At 44.0% G+C, this 12,852-nt stretch overlaps 1 protein-coding gene across 2 annotated transcripts; it reads left to right on the forward strand.

Annotated features, from left to right (window-relative positions):
• Positions 1-288: 288 nt before the first annotated feature.
• Positions 289-12,178, forward strand: MRPL45 (mitochondrial ribosomal protein L45). Of its 2 annotated transcripts, XM_015078583.3 has the most exons (8): positions 293-451; positions 1,359-1,536; positions 2,368-2,485; positions 5,657-5,755; positions 9,095-9,143; positions 10,773-10,922; positions 11,366-11,539; positions 11,722-12,178. In XM_015078583.3, exons 1-8 carry the CDS (start codon positions 386-388, stop codon positions 11,806-11,808), a joined length of 921 nt encoding a protein of 306 aa, XP_014934069.2. In that variant the 5' UTR covers positions 293-385; the 3' UTR covers positions 11,809-12,178. The 2 variants fall into 2 exon arrangements, with proteins under 2 accessions (XP_014934071.2, XP_014934069.2); XM_015078585.3 differs by lacking the exon at positions 5,657-5,755 and having other exon boundaries at positions 289-451.
• The last annotated feature ends 674 nt before the right edge of the window (positions 12,179-12,852 follow it).

A 12,852-nucleotide genomic window follows, 5' to 3' on the forward strand; every position in this document is an offset into this window, starting at 1 on the left:
ACACTTGTCTCCGAAGGGCAACACCTTTTTTAGGGGATGGAAACAAGGTGCAGCAACGTCCCAATCTTGCAAGAATGCGGCAACTCCTTGCGCCCAGAACACCTCGAGCGCAGGCGCAGCTCCCGCTCCGGCGCTCTCTGGCGCGTGACAGCCGTGCGTTCCACCCTATCCCCAACGCCTCTTAGTGCGCACGCGCGCAGTCTGTACTCTCCTCCTGCCCTCCTCCCCTCAACGCGCACGTGCGCGTTCGCGCCGCTCACACTTCGGCTGAGGGCGCGCGCCCTGGAAAATTCCACACCCAAGCTAGCTCCACCCTTTGCGCCCTTTCTTCAGCCCCCGGCTTTTCACTCCTAGTCCCCATCCCAGCGGCCTTTGCGGGAACAAAATGGCAGCCCCCACGCTGCGGGGTTTGTGTTGTTTATCCAGAGCTTTAGGATGGTGGTCTCGGCAGGTGGGTAGGGACTGGATGAGTAGGACTCCTGGGGCCGGATGAGGACCACAGAGTAGAGGGGGATACTCGCTTTGCACTTGTCGTTGGTGGGCTTGGGCGATACCAGCCACACCTAGCTACGAAAGAGTTTGAGGTAGACGCGACCTAACGACTAAGCTAAGTGGCGGGGTGGGGCGAGCCCGGGTTAGGCCACGAAGACGGGCAAGTTCTCGGAGATGAACTTTCTCCAGTTTGTTCTGCGTCTGTTTGGCGGGGGGGGGGGGGGGGTGGTGGTATTAAAGGGTAAAGAAGTAATGATTTGGAAGTTGGGCTCGCTACCCCCTTGGTTCTTATAAATACCTTACGTTGAACAGTAGCTGGGAAGGAGGGAGTCTCCCGTTGTCCGTCTGACTGAACAAACCTCACGGTCATAGAGAAAAGAGATTTGGCCTCTAAAGAGGTTACTGATCATTTGGGAGCCAGAATGACAGAACAAAGTTTACAGTTAGCCTCCTAGTGGAATGAGCAGTATGTTATCTGAGTAAATATAAAGGAGATGCCAAGAACAGGACTTTTCTTAGGCTTTAATAATAGCATTCCTCTCATTTCAGTGTTGGGTTGATGTTTAAGTTTCCTATGGGATTGAAGGTTCTTTGAGAGCAGAAGTCTTACTTTAATCAACCCTGCATCCCTGGGACTTGGCATAGTCGTGTGCTAGGGGAAAGCCTTTAGTAAATGTTGAGTGCTAATAAAGGTTGCTTACAGGCTTCTGGTTAAGACACCCATAAGTGGTCCCTGCCCTGGTATGTGGCTTTATCATTGTTTCTAAGTCATTCTTTGAATATGTCCTTTCTATCTTTGCTTAGAGTTTGTTCAAGATAGATTTCTTTCCAGGTTACCTTCATCCTAACTTTTTCCTGTCTTGTAGCCAGTCCTGGTGACTCAGTCCACAGTTGTAGTTCCAGTGAGAACTAAAAAACGTTTCACACCACCTACTTATGAACCCAAATACAAATCAGAAAAGGAGTTTATAGAACATGCCCGGAAAGCGGGACTGGTCATTCCTCCGGAGCGTTTGGAGCGTCCTCTGCACCTGGCCTGTACAGGTGAGGCCTGGTCTTTCTGAGACCCTGACCAAATCTCCGGTCAGAGATATTCTGGAAAGTGGAATGATTTGGACTGTGATTCATTGTATTTAACTGACTACAAAATCAGTTCAGCCCTGATAATGATTTACTTTATGTACACCATATTTCATGAGGTCATCTTTGATCTTGTTTTCACACTGTTCCTAGAAGTCAAGGGTGAAGTTGCTCTATTTTGTACAAGAAGAAATTGAGGCTCTGAGAGAAAACTTAAATTATCTTATTTTTTTTCTTTTAATTTTGGGGTTTTTTAAATGTTTTTATTTTTGAGAGTCACAGAGACAGACAGAGCGTGAGTTGGGAAGGGGCAGAGAGAGAGGGAGACACAGAATCCGAAGCAGGCTCCAGGCTCTGAGCTGTCAGCACAGAGCCCGACGTGGGGCTCGAACCCATGAACTGTGAGATCATGACCTAAGCTGAAGTTGCATGCTTAACCGACTGAGCCACTCAGATGCCCCAGTTTGTTTATTTTGAAAGAGAGAGCGAGAGCGCACGCAAGCAGGGGAGGAGCAGAGGGAGAGAGAGAATCCCAAGCAGGCTCCTCGCAGTCAGTGTGGAGCCTTATGTGGGACTTGAACCCACAAACTGAGATCATGACCTGAGCCGAAACCAAGAGTTAGAGGCTTAACTGACTGAGCCACCCAGGTGCCTCTTACTCTGTTTTTTCTAATGTAACATAGTTCCCTCTACACGGAAGTCTACTTTATGTCCGTGATACTTCTCAATTTTATATGACCTCAAGATGACTTTTTTTTTAAGCTTTTGATGCCTTGTTTTCTTCTTTCATTACAGCTGGTATCTTTGACGCCTATGTTCCTCCAGAGGGTGATGCTCGCTTGTCCTCTCTCTCGAAGGAAGGACTGGCACAGAGAAGTGAGCGGTTGAAGAAGAAGGTGACCTCCCAATTGTCGTAGGTGTCGGAGACAACTGGGAATCGATATTAGAATACAAATTTCTTGTTGCTGCTTTATTCCAGAGAGGCCGTTGTAGGTTAACTGGGTTGGACATAACTCCCTTGATGACTTGACAGTGTATTTTTTTCTGTAATAGAATTTAGTTAATGTTGAAGAATATGGGCATTTTGATTTCTTAGCATCTCAACCTTTATTGGTATTTTTTGTCACATCAGTTAGGGAGTGACTTAGAAGTTTGTAGAACACTTTTTTGATCACATATTTTAAATTTTAAAGTAATAATAAAAGCATCTTTCTTTGAGAAGTACCTTGGAGTTGGAACTACAGAGAGTAACAAGTCAAAAAGGGTCAAGAAGACAGACCTGGCCTATGGAGGTAGCTAGGTCTTAACTAAGGAGCAGAAGCCAAAACCTTCTTAGTCTTTCTTTTAATTGAAAGGATGGAAACATTTATATTTGTCACTCTAAAGTTCTTTAGGGTCATTTATAAATTTCTGTGCACAGGCTTATTGAGTCATTGTTAATACTTCACGTGGCCATAATTTACTTCTCTAAATTCACATCTTATCACACCACCTTTCTGTTAAAACTCTTTTATGTTTCCTTATTACCTGTAATAAAATCCAGACTTCTTCAGTGGTATTCAAGGCTTTTTGTAAATCTGGTTCTTGCTTAACCTTTCTACTGTAATCTTACTCCATTTTTCTCATCCTAAACTTCACCGTTTCCAAACTAATTGCCAGTTCCTTGACGGTACTGTGCTATGACTCTGTGTTTTTGCACATTCTTTCCTTTACCTGAAAAATGCCTTTTTCCTCCTTTACTTGATAACTCCAACTCATTTCTCAAAAATGAGTAGAGCATCGTGTCTGCTTTTAGTCTTTCCCGGACTCTTTTTGGAGCTGCCTTTACTGTAACTGTAACTATACACTTCTAGTAATTGTACTGCGATGGTTTCCTCTCATGTATTTCTCTCTGGGACTGTACTCTCTTTTGTGGTAAGGTCCATGATGATGATGGACAAAACACATGTGATTTTATCATTGAGTTATCATTTAAGGGAGGAAAACAGCCATTAAATACTGATTATACACAGTTAAATAATTATAGGTGTGGTGAAGTAGGGGTGTTATAGGATCATATGACAGGGAAAGATAACTTGGTTTAGGAGCTCAGGGAAAGCTTCCCGCAGGAAATGACATTTAAAGGTGGCGCCTAAAGAATTGCTTGCAGTTAGCTGGGTAGAGGGGTGTGGTGAGGAAGAGCATCCTAGGGAGACAGAACAGCACAAGCAAGGCTCTCAGGTGAAAACAGTGTGAAGTGGGTTTGGATTTTGTCAAATGCTTATTCTGTGTCTGTTGAGATGATCATGTGATAATATGCTTCTTTAGTCTGTTGACATATTGTGTTACGTTAATGGATGTTTTAATGTTAAGCCAACCTTGCATTCCAGGGATAAATTTCAGTTGGTTATGGTGTCTCTCATCCTTTAGTATGTTCAACACTTTGATTAGATCAGAATTCTCTGTTTACATTATTATAACTGTGAGAATATTGTTGACCGCTGAGTCATGCAGTACATTATCATGACTTTTCCTGCCTAATATTTCTTTTCTGGAGTTAAGTGTGAGTGTTTTTTTGTTTTCTGTTTGTTTTTCCTCATTTGCTTACACAACCTCGCATTGTGCAAATTTCTTCTCAATACGCTGAAAACATTAAGTATTTTATCAGTTTCATCTTCAAGAAGAAATCCCTCCAGGAGTTTTCTTACCTGCTTTCAGTCTGGACTGGTTGCTTTATTATTATTATTATTATTATTATTAAATGTTTTCATTTTATTTTGGGGAGAGCGTGAGGGGGTGGGGGACAAAGGATGGATCCAAAGTGGCCTCTGTGCTGACAGCAGAGACCCTGATGCAAGACTTCCAACTCATGAACTGTGAGATCATGACCTGAGCCTAAGTCAGATGCTCAACCAACTAAGCCACTGGTTGCTCCTGGACCAGTTGCTCTATAGGCCCACTGTACATCTTGGGATCTACTTTTCTCATCATCTTGATAACTCCTTTTGTCTTGCCCTTGTGTTGTGTTCCCTGTTTCCTGGATCTTATGTCTGTCTTTCATAGTTTATTCTGTTATGTTGGTGGAGCACATTCCCCATCAACTTCCTGAGAAAGAGGGCATGGTAAATAAATGAGATCTTTCAAGTCTAACAAAAACTCTTTTAATTTTTTTTTTAATGTTTATTTATTTTTGAGAGAGAGAGAGAGAGACAGAGTGTGAGCAGGGGAGTAGCAGAGAGAGAGGGAGACACAGAATCTGAATCAGGTTCCAGGCTCTGAGCTATCAGCACAGAGCCCAGTGTGGGGTTTGAACCCATGAACCGTGAGATCATGACCTGAGCCGAAGTCAGATGCTTAACCAACTGAGCCACCCAGGTGCCCTAGAAAAAGCTCTTTTGCTTACTCTCCTATTTCATTTATAATTTGCCCAGGTAAAGAATTCTGAGCTCAATAATTTCCTCAGTTAAAAGCACTGCTTCATTGTCTTTCTAATTTCTAATGTTGATGTTATTCTGATTCTTGAGTCTATGTGTGAAACCTGTGTTTTCTTCCTTTGTGTTTATAGGATGTTTTCTTTGATGCCAGAATTCTGAAATTTCACTTTGAGAAGACTTGGTCTTTCTTTAGCATGATTAAGTGTGAGTTAGAAGGTTGAATTTATAGGGCTTGGCACATTCAGAATTTTTGAATAAGTGAACAGACATTAATGGAGGTTAATGTAAGCTTTGAGTTATGGATATTGTATGAAGTCTTTAGAGATGATTCTTGGGGTGCCTGGCTGGCTCAGTTGGTAGAGCATGCAGTTTTTGATCTCAGGGTCGTGAGTTCAAGCCCCAGTTGGGCGTAGAGCTTACTTAAAAAAAAAAAAAATAGGCAGCTGGGTGGCTCAGTTGGTTAAGCATCCAACTCTTGATTTCAGCTCAGGTCACGATCTCACGACTCATAAGATCAAGGCCCACATCAGGCTCTGCACTGAAAGCGTGGAGCCTGCTTGGGATTCTCTCTCTCTGCCCCTCCCACTCTTGCTCACTCTCTCTTTCCCTCAAAATAAATAAATAAGCATTAAAGGAAAAGAAAGAAAGAATTCTTATACTTAATTTTACAGAGTCCGGAAGATAAGAGAACATGATCCTAATTTCAAAATAAAGGACTTCCCTGAAAAAGCTAAGGATATTTTTATTGAAGCTCACCTTTGTCTAAACAAGTAAGTGAACTCGTATTGTATACCTGTTATGTTTTTAGCAGTTATTCTAGGCACAGATTTTTTTTTTTCCTTTGGTTAAGAGTTCTAGAGTGACCCGGGTACCTGAGTGACTCAGTCAGCTGATTTCGGGCTAGGTCATGATCTCATGGTCAAGGGATCAAGCTCCGCATTGGACTCTGTGCTGAGTGTGGAGCCTGGTTAAGATTCTCTCTCCCTTTGTCCCTCTCTCCTACTCGTGTATGTGTGCTCTCTCTAAAAAAAAAATATAGATTGATTAAGAGTTCTAGAGTGACCTAGATAGGTCTAGGTGTGTGTTTGTGCCAGCCAGTTTTTAACGTTAATTTCTTATCTTAGGAATTCTTATACAGGTATCATAAATTCTGTCTTCACATCTGAGCATAATGTGGGCTTACAACTTTATTAGCCCCTCCCGCCGCCCCCATACACGTACCCAGCCAGCCCTAGACAGAGAGAAGCTTTATCTCTCAGTTGGTGAACTATTTTTGTAGTCTCCCTTTGCTGCAGGTGCAGGATTCTTAAGGGTCCTAGCTTTGTGCAGGGATCTCAGTTCCAACTTCCTGTTCTTTGAGGGTTCAAGGATTTAGGAAGAGTCTGTTCCTAGCCATCAGATCCTGTTTCTTTCTTTCTTTTTTTATTTTTATTTTTATTTTTTTTTTTAATGTTTATTTACTTTTGAGACAGAGAGAGACAGAGCATGAATGAGGGAGGGTCAGAGAGAGAGAGGGAGACACAGAATCTGAAACAGGCTCCAGGCTCTGAGCTGTCAGCACAGAACCCGATGCGAGGCTCGAACTCACGAACCGTGAGATCATGACCTGAGCCGAAGTCAGATGCTTAACCGACTGAGCCACCCAGGCGCCCCTGTTTCTTTCTTTTTTTAAGTTTTTTTTAAAGTTTATCTTATTTTGAGAGAGAGTGAGAATGAGTGGGTGAGGGGCAGAGAAAAAGAAAGAGAGAATCCTAAGCAGGCTCTGTACTGTGCACTCATGAACTGTGAGATAATGACCTGAGCAGAAACCAAGAGCCGGATGCTTAACTGACTGAGCTACCCAGGTGCCCATCAGATCCTATTTCTAGATCCCTTTAATCATCCCATATGCTGTCATGGTGTCAAATTATATTCCTTCCATTCTGGTTTTAGTTCTCTTTCCTTTTGCCATCTAGTGACTTACCTTTCTTGTGAAGTAGGCTGGAGAGTTTAAAAATGTATGCATGTTTGTGTGTATTCTATTCTGTCCCAACATTTCTAGATGTTTATAGTGGGAGTAGTTTTATATGAGCTCAGTCCATTGTGTTGTTAGAAACAGATGTCTTCCTCTTATTTTTCAGTGTAAGTTTTATCGTAAATGGTAAGTGAACTCTTAGACAAGGGAATTTATTTCCACTGAAGATTTTTAGGTCAGGATAGTGAGGAGGAAGAGTTCATTGAGAGGTGCCTGGCCTGGTGGTCATGGTAGCTGTCACCACAACTCAGGTTAGTCCAGTCTAGTCTAGTCTAGAGCTACAGTGGGGGAAATGACTTGAAATCTTTTCTTTTGTTAGGAGTAGAGGTGGAGGCAAAGCACATGGATAAAACTAATCCCATTCTAGCATTAGGGACAAGATATAAAAAAATTTTTTTTTTTAATGTTTATTTTTGAGACAGAGACAGAGCATGAGTGGGGGAAGGGCATAGAGAGAGGGAGCCACAGAATCCAAAGCAGGCTCCAGGCTCTAGGCTGTCAGCACAGACCCTGACATGGGGCTCAAACCCACAAACCATGAGATCAAAACCTGAAGTTGGACACTCCACCAACTGAGCCACCCAGGTGCCCCAGGGACAAGATTTTTTAAAGGAACAAAGACTTAAACTTCCCAGGAGGTATTAAACTGTGGGGAAAAGTCATGAATGTGGATCTGAAAGACATTAATCCATGCGTGACCTTAGGTTTACTTGAAGCCTGTCTGTTAGGAACCTCCTAAAATTCTGTATGTACAGGAGCTGGGGTTTGCTGTCTGTTTTCTTACTATTGCTGCCTACTGCATAGAATCAGCATAACAAGTCACTGTGGTTGCAGCAAAGGTGGTAGGGGAGTGGAAGGAAAGGACCAGAAAAGACCGATGCTTATCTTTTGGTTAGGTTCACAGATAAGAATGTAAGAGATGGGGTATCTGATTGGCTTAGTCGGAGGAGCATGTGACTCTTGATCTCAGGGTTGTGAGTTTGAGCCCCACATTGGGTGTAGACATTAATTTTTTTTATAAAAAACATTTTTAATGTTTTATGTTTGTATTAGAGAGAGCGCACATGTGTGTGGGGGGAGGGGCAGAGAGAGTTGAAGACAGAATCTGAAGCAGGTTTCAGGCTCTGAGCCATCAGTACAGAGCCCCATGAGGGTCTCAAACTCATGAACGGTGAAATCATGACCTGAGCTAAAGTTGGACGCTTAACTGACTGAGCCACCCAGGTGCCCCTAATTTGTTTAAATGTTTATTTATTTTTGAGAGAGAGAGAGAATGCACGCGAGTGGGGGGAGGAGCAGAGAGAGAGAGATACAGAATCAGAAGCAGGCTCCAGTCTCCGAGCTGTCAGCATAGAGCCCAATGCAGGGCTTGAACTCACAAACTGCAAGATCATGACCTGAGCCGAAGTTGGACACTTAACTGACTGAGCCACCCAGGTACCCCGAGATTACTTTAAAAAAGGAAAAAAAAAAAAAGAATAGTGAAACTTGCAAGGCCAGTCCATTTGGTATTGATGATGTGTTTGAGGTAAGAGAAGATGAGAGGAGCTTTTGATTTTTTTTATGATGGATCTGTGAGGGTCTCTTGCCCATCGTAAGGATGTATAGTAATTTCTGAGAAATTTGTTTCTGCTCCTGAGATTCAAACATAACTTCAACCTGCAATTAGATCTCAGGGTATTCTATTTATTTATTTTTTTAATGTTTATTTTTGAGAGAGAGAGACAGAGCATGAGCAGGGGAGGGGCAGAGAGAGAGGGAGACATAGAATCTGAAGCAGGCTCCAGGCTCTGAGTTGTCAGCACAGAGCCTGATGCGGGGCTTGAACTCACGAACTGCAAGATCATGACCTGAGCTGAAGTCAGACAGTTAACCAACTTCAGCCACCCAGGCACCCCCCCAGGATTGTTTTTTTTTTTTTTTTAAATCATGTTCATCTTTGTGTGCCCAGGTAACTTAGCACGTTACGTGGCTTACAGTATGTATGCAGAGAATGTTTGTAAAAAGGAATTGTTTTCCATTTTGAGGGCTATTTTCAGCTTTTGTACAGTGTCTTAAAGCAAGAGCCAATGATCTGTATCTCTTTCTTTTTTAGCTCAGACCATGACCGGCTTCATACCTTGGTAACTGAAAACTGTTTCCCGGTAGGTTCTCAACCTCTTTAGAACTGTGGGAGTTCTGAATGGATAGATTCTAGAAATTACCTCTGGGTTCTTAAGAAGGGCCGATTTTGAAAGTACAGGAAGTTTAAGGCAAATGCTGAGGTTCCATTGTTTTTTGACTGAATGGTACTGACTTGACATGGACTTTGGTAAGGGCCAGGCAGATGAGGTAGGAGGAAGTCCCTCAGCAAGCAGTACTGAAACCTCAGGGTATGGATGCTCAGGTCAGGGTGTGGACCACGTTAGGCAGCCCTACACACGCCTGCAGTGTAATAAAGGATTTAGCATATACGAGGCTTACATTTTGTGTTAGCCAGGGTGCTAAGGTACTTTGGGAGACTTCCCAATATCGGGACTTTGTGGTTCAAGAATAAGAACAATAAGAACTTCAGTTTCTATCAACTTAGCCTCATCTTCCTGTGGTCAAGTATAACTAATTTGGTCTTAGCAGTTTAGCCTTTATTCCCTATAAAATTCTGTTCTTCACTGATACAAGGCAAGGGGCGGAATAAAACAACATATATGCAGTCAACAGAAACATGTACAAGAACTAGCAGATTATAAAAGTGTAAGGGAGGGTCCCCTGGAATTGGTAGAGCATGTGACTCTGGATCTCAGGGTCGTGAGTTCGAGCCCCATGTTGGGTATAGAGATTACATAGAAATAAAATCTTTGGGGGGGCGCCTGTGTGGCTCAGTGGATTGAGTGGCCTACTTTGGCTCAGGTCATGATCTCATGGCTTGTGAGTTTGATCCCTGCATCAGGCTCACTGCTATCAGCATGGAGCGCATCTTGGATCTTCTGTCCCTCTCTCTCTTTCTGCCCTTCCCCGACTCGTGCTCTCTCTCAAAACAAAATAAATGAGTAAAATAAAATCTTTGGGGCGCTTTGGTGGCTCAGTCAGTTGAGCATCCGACTCTTGATTTTGTCTCACCCATGATCCTAGGGTTATGGGATTGAGCCCTGAGTTGGGCCCTGCGCTGAGTGTGGACCCTGCTTGAGATTCTCTGGTTCTCTCTCTCTCTCTCTCCCTCTGCACCTCTCCCCAGCTCACACTCTCTCTCTAAAAAAAAAAGTTTTTTTAAGGAAAAAAATTTTAAGTGTAAGGGAGGGGTAATGGGGTATTTTAACTGGCAGTTTGGAGTATGTTTTTCATTGATTTGGAGAAGGTTCCTTGAGGAGGTAGGTGGGTCTTGATTTGTTGATTTAGATGAAAAGAATGGTTTCGAGGTGGACTTGAGCAATAAATTAATCAAAACTTGGAACGGTGGGGTGTCTGGGTGGCTCAGTCGGTTAGGCGTCTGACTCTTGATTTCAGCTCAGGTCATGATCTCACGGTCGTGGGATTGAACCCGGAGTTGGGCTCTGTGCTGAGTGTGGAGCCTGTGTGGGCCCCTCTCTCTCCTCTCTCTCTCTGCCCCCCCCAAATAAATATTTTTTTAAAAAACTTGGAAAGGTGAGAAAAAATAGGCACAAGAAAGCATTTGGTGGGAAATGTTAGGTGATGCCTGTAGTATCTCTGGAAGTGAGAATAGGTGTGGAATTCCAGAAGCACCAGCTTTCCTAAAGGAAAGTAAAACCCCAGTTGAATTTTTTCTCCTCTGCCCTCAGGACATGGTCTGGGACATCAAATATAAGACCGTCCGTTGGAGCTTCGTAGAATCTTTAGAACCGCCTCAGGTGGTTCAGGTTCGCTGTTCAAGTCTGATGAACCAGGGCAACATATATGGCCAGGTCACCGTCCGCATGCACACCCGGCAGGTAGAGGCACCAGTCTGCTTTCCTCCCAGCTTTTCTTCATTCTCAGGTTGGGTATCTACCTCTGGAGTCCTGGGTACAGTTTCCCAGGACTGTGGGCTCTAAGGAAAGGTTCACCATGGTCTTCCTTGCTCTGTCAGGGTGCCCTTCCCACTGTGGATGTTAGCTCTGCTAAGACAGGTGTGAGGATACTCTCCCCCACCCTTCTTGATCCTCCCTCTCCCACCTTCCTATACCCTGTCCCCAGTCAAAAACCCTCCAAGAGTAAACTGTCAGTAGTTGATCACTTAGTCTGAATTCAGAATTCCGAGGTAATTTTTTCTACCCATTAAAATTTTTTGTTATGGTTGTTTCAGAATGGTTGTGTGGCATAGAAAAGGAAAAAAAAAAAAAAAAAAGCAAACCAACTGAGTACTAATAGGCCAGATTTGCTTTCATCCTTGCAGACTCTGGCCATCTATGACCGGTTTGGCCGGTTGATGTATGGACAGGAAGGTGTGCCCAGGGATGTCCTGGAGTATGTTGTGTTTGAAAAGCATCTGGTAAATCCCTATGGGAGCTGGAGAATGCATGGCAAGGTCATCCCCCCATGGGCACCCCCTAAGCAGCCCATCCTTAAGGTAAGTGGTGATTTGAGAGTGCTGTGCAATCTTAAGCCACTCCTCTTGGGCTCCTCCTAGTGGAGAAACGGGGTGATGCAGCACCAGGGAAGGGGAATCCTCCATAGAGGAGGTGGGGGTGAATCTCTCCTCCGTAAGTCATGGGCCTGGAAGGTAGATAACTCAGCTTCCTGCTCTTTCAGACGGTGATGATCCCTGGGCCCCAGCTGAAACCTGGAGAAGACTATGAGGAGCCACAAGGAGAGGGCCATAAGCTTCAGCAACCCTGATGGCAAAAATGACTCCTGGGGTGAAACATGGCTGATGAGATGGCCAGAAGCTATGGAGTCTGGGAACTGTGAAGTCAGTCATCTTTTCATCATGCTGTAGAAAGACCTACCTTTGTCCTCTCCTGTCCTGCTTGGGTGTTTTCAGCTGTCTCCTTGGCAACCACGGCTGATGGCTGGGCCCAGGTGGGTGGCTGATACGCACAGCCACGAACCCACTTCTCCCTTTTTACACTGTTTCTAGCTGCTGAGTCTCAACGAAAGTACGTTTGGATACCTGTTTTTCCTGCAGCAGAGACTGGCAGAATTTTCTTTTTAATTACAAGGCAGGGATCAGAGTTTGAAATAAAACACTGTCAGGGTGTTGGACAAACTGTGGCGGGTTCTGTACCTCTCCCAGGGTTTACGCTGGAAGTAGACCAGCTTTCAGATGGCACAAATGGAAGGTAGGCTGAACTGAGCGATGTGACTTCCGGGAGATCCAGGTTTGGGACACATAATTAGCGTTCATTGAAGAGGGTCTTTTCTCATATACTGACTCACGTAGTCATCATTTGTACTTCGTAGAAGAACGTAAATCCAAAGAAATCATTTATCTTTCAGCCTTTCGATCATGTTCTTAATTATCGGCTGCATCCTAGTGCGATCCCAGGAAGCATGGTAGGAGGCAGGGGCCATGGAGGAGTTGATCCATTTGAGAATTCCATCTGTAAGACTTCCCTGATTTCTAGCCCCCTTTGGAGATGGTGACCATGCTTTTCAGCCCCCATCGGTAAAGCGAACGTACTAGAATATGAACCTGTTGAGAGTGAAGCAGTCCAGCTCCTGCTTGTTCCTGGGCTCTAGCTGGGCTGTCCCGAGGAGGTTGTGGGGCTTCACCTGCTTGTGTGTCTGGGTCATCTGAGGTACGACCAGGAAAACCACTGTACCAGCAACAAGCTTTATCAGCCCACTGGGGGCCCCCCTTAAAAAATAGGACCTTAATTCTCATACTTTGTATTTTTCAAGCCTAGAATTTTCTTTTAACAAGTCTGTCCCTTAGGGTCA

Source organism: Acinonyx jubatus, chromosome E1 (genome assembly GCF_027475565.1).
Source record: "Acinonyx jubatus isolate Ajub_Pintada_27869175 chromosome E1, VMU_Ajub_asm_v1.0, whole genome shotgun sequence".
In the NCBI taxonomy this organism is placed as follows: domain Eukaryota; kingdom Metazoa; phylum Chordata; class Mammalia; order Carnivora; family Felidae; genus Acinonyx; species Acinonyx jubatus.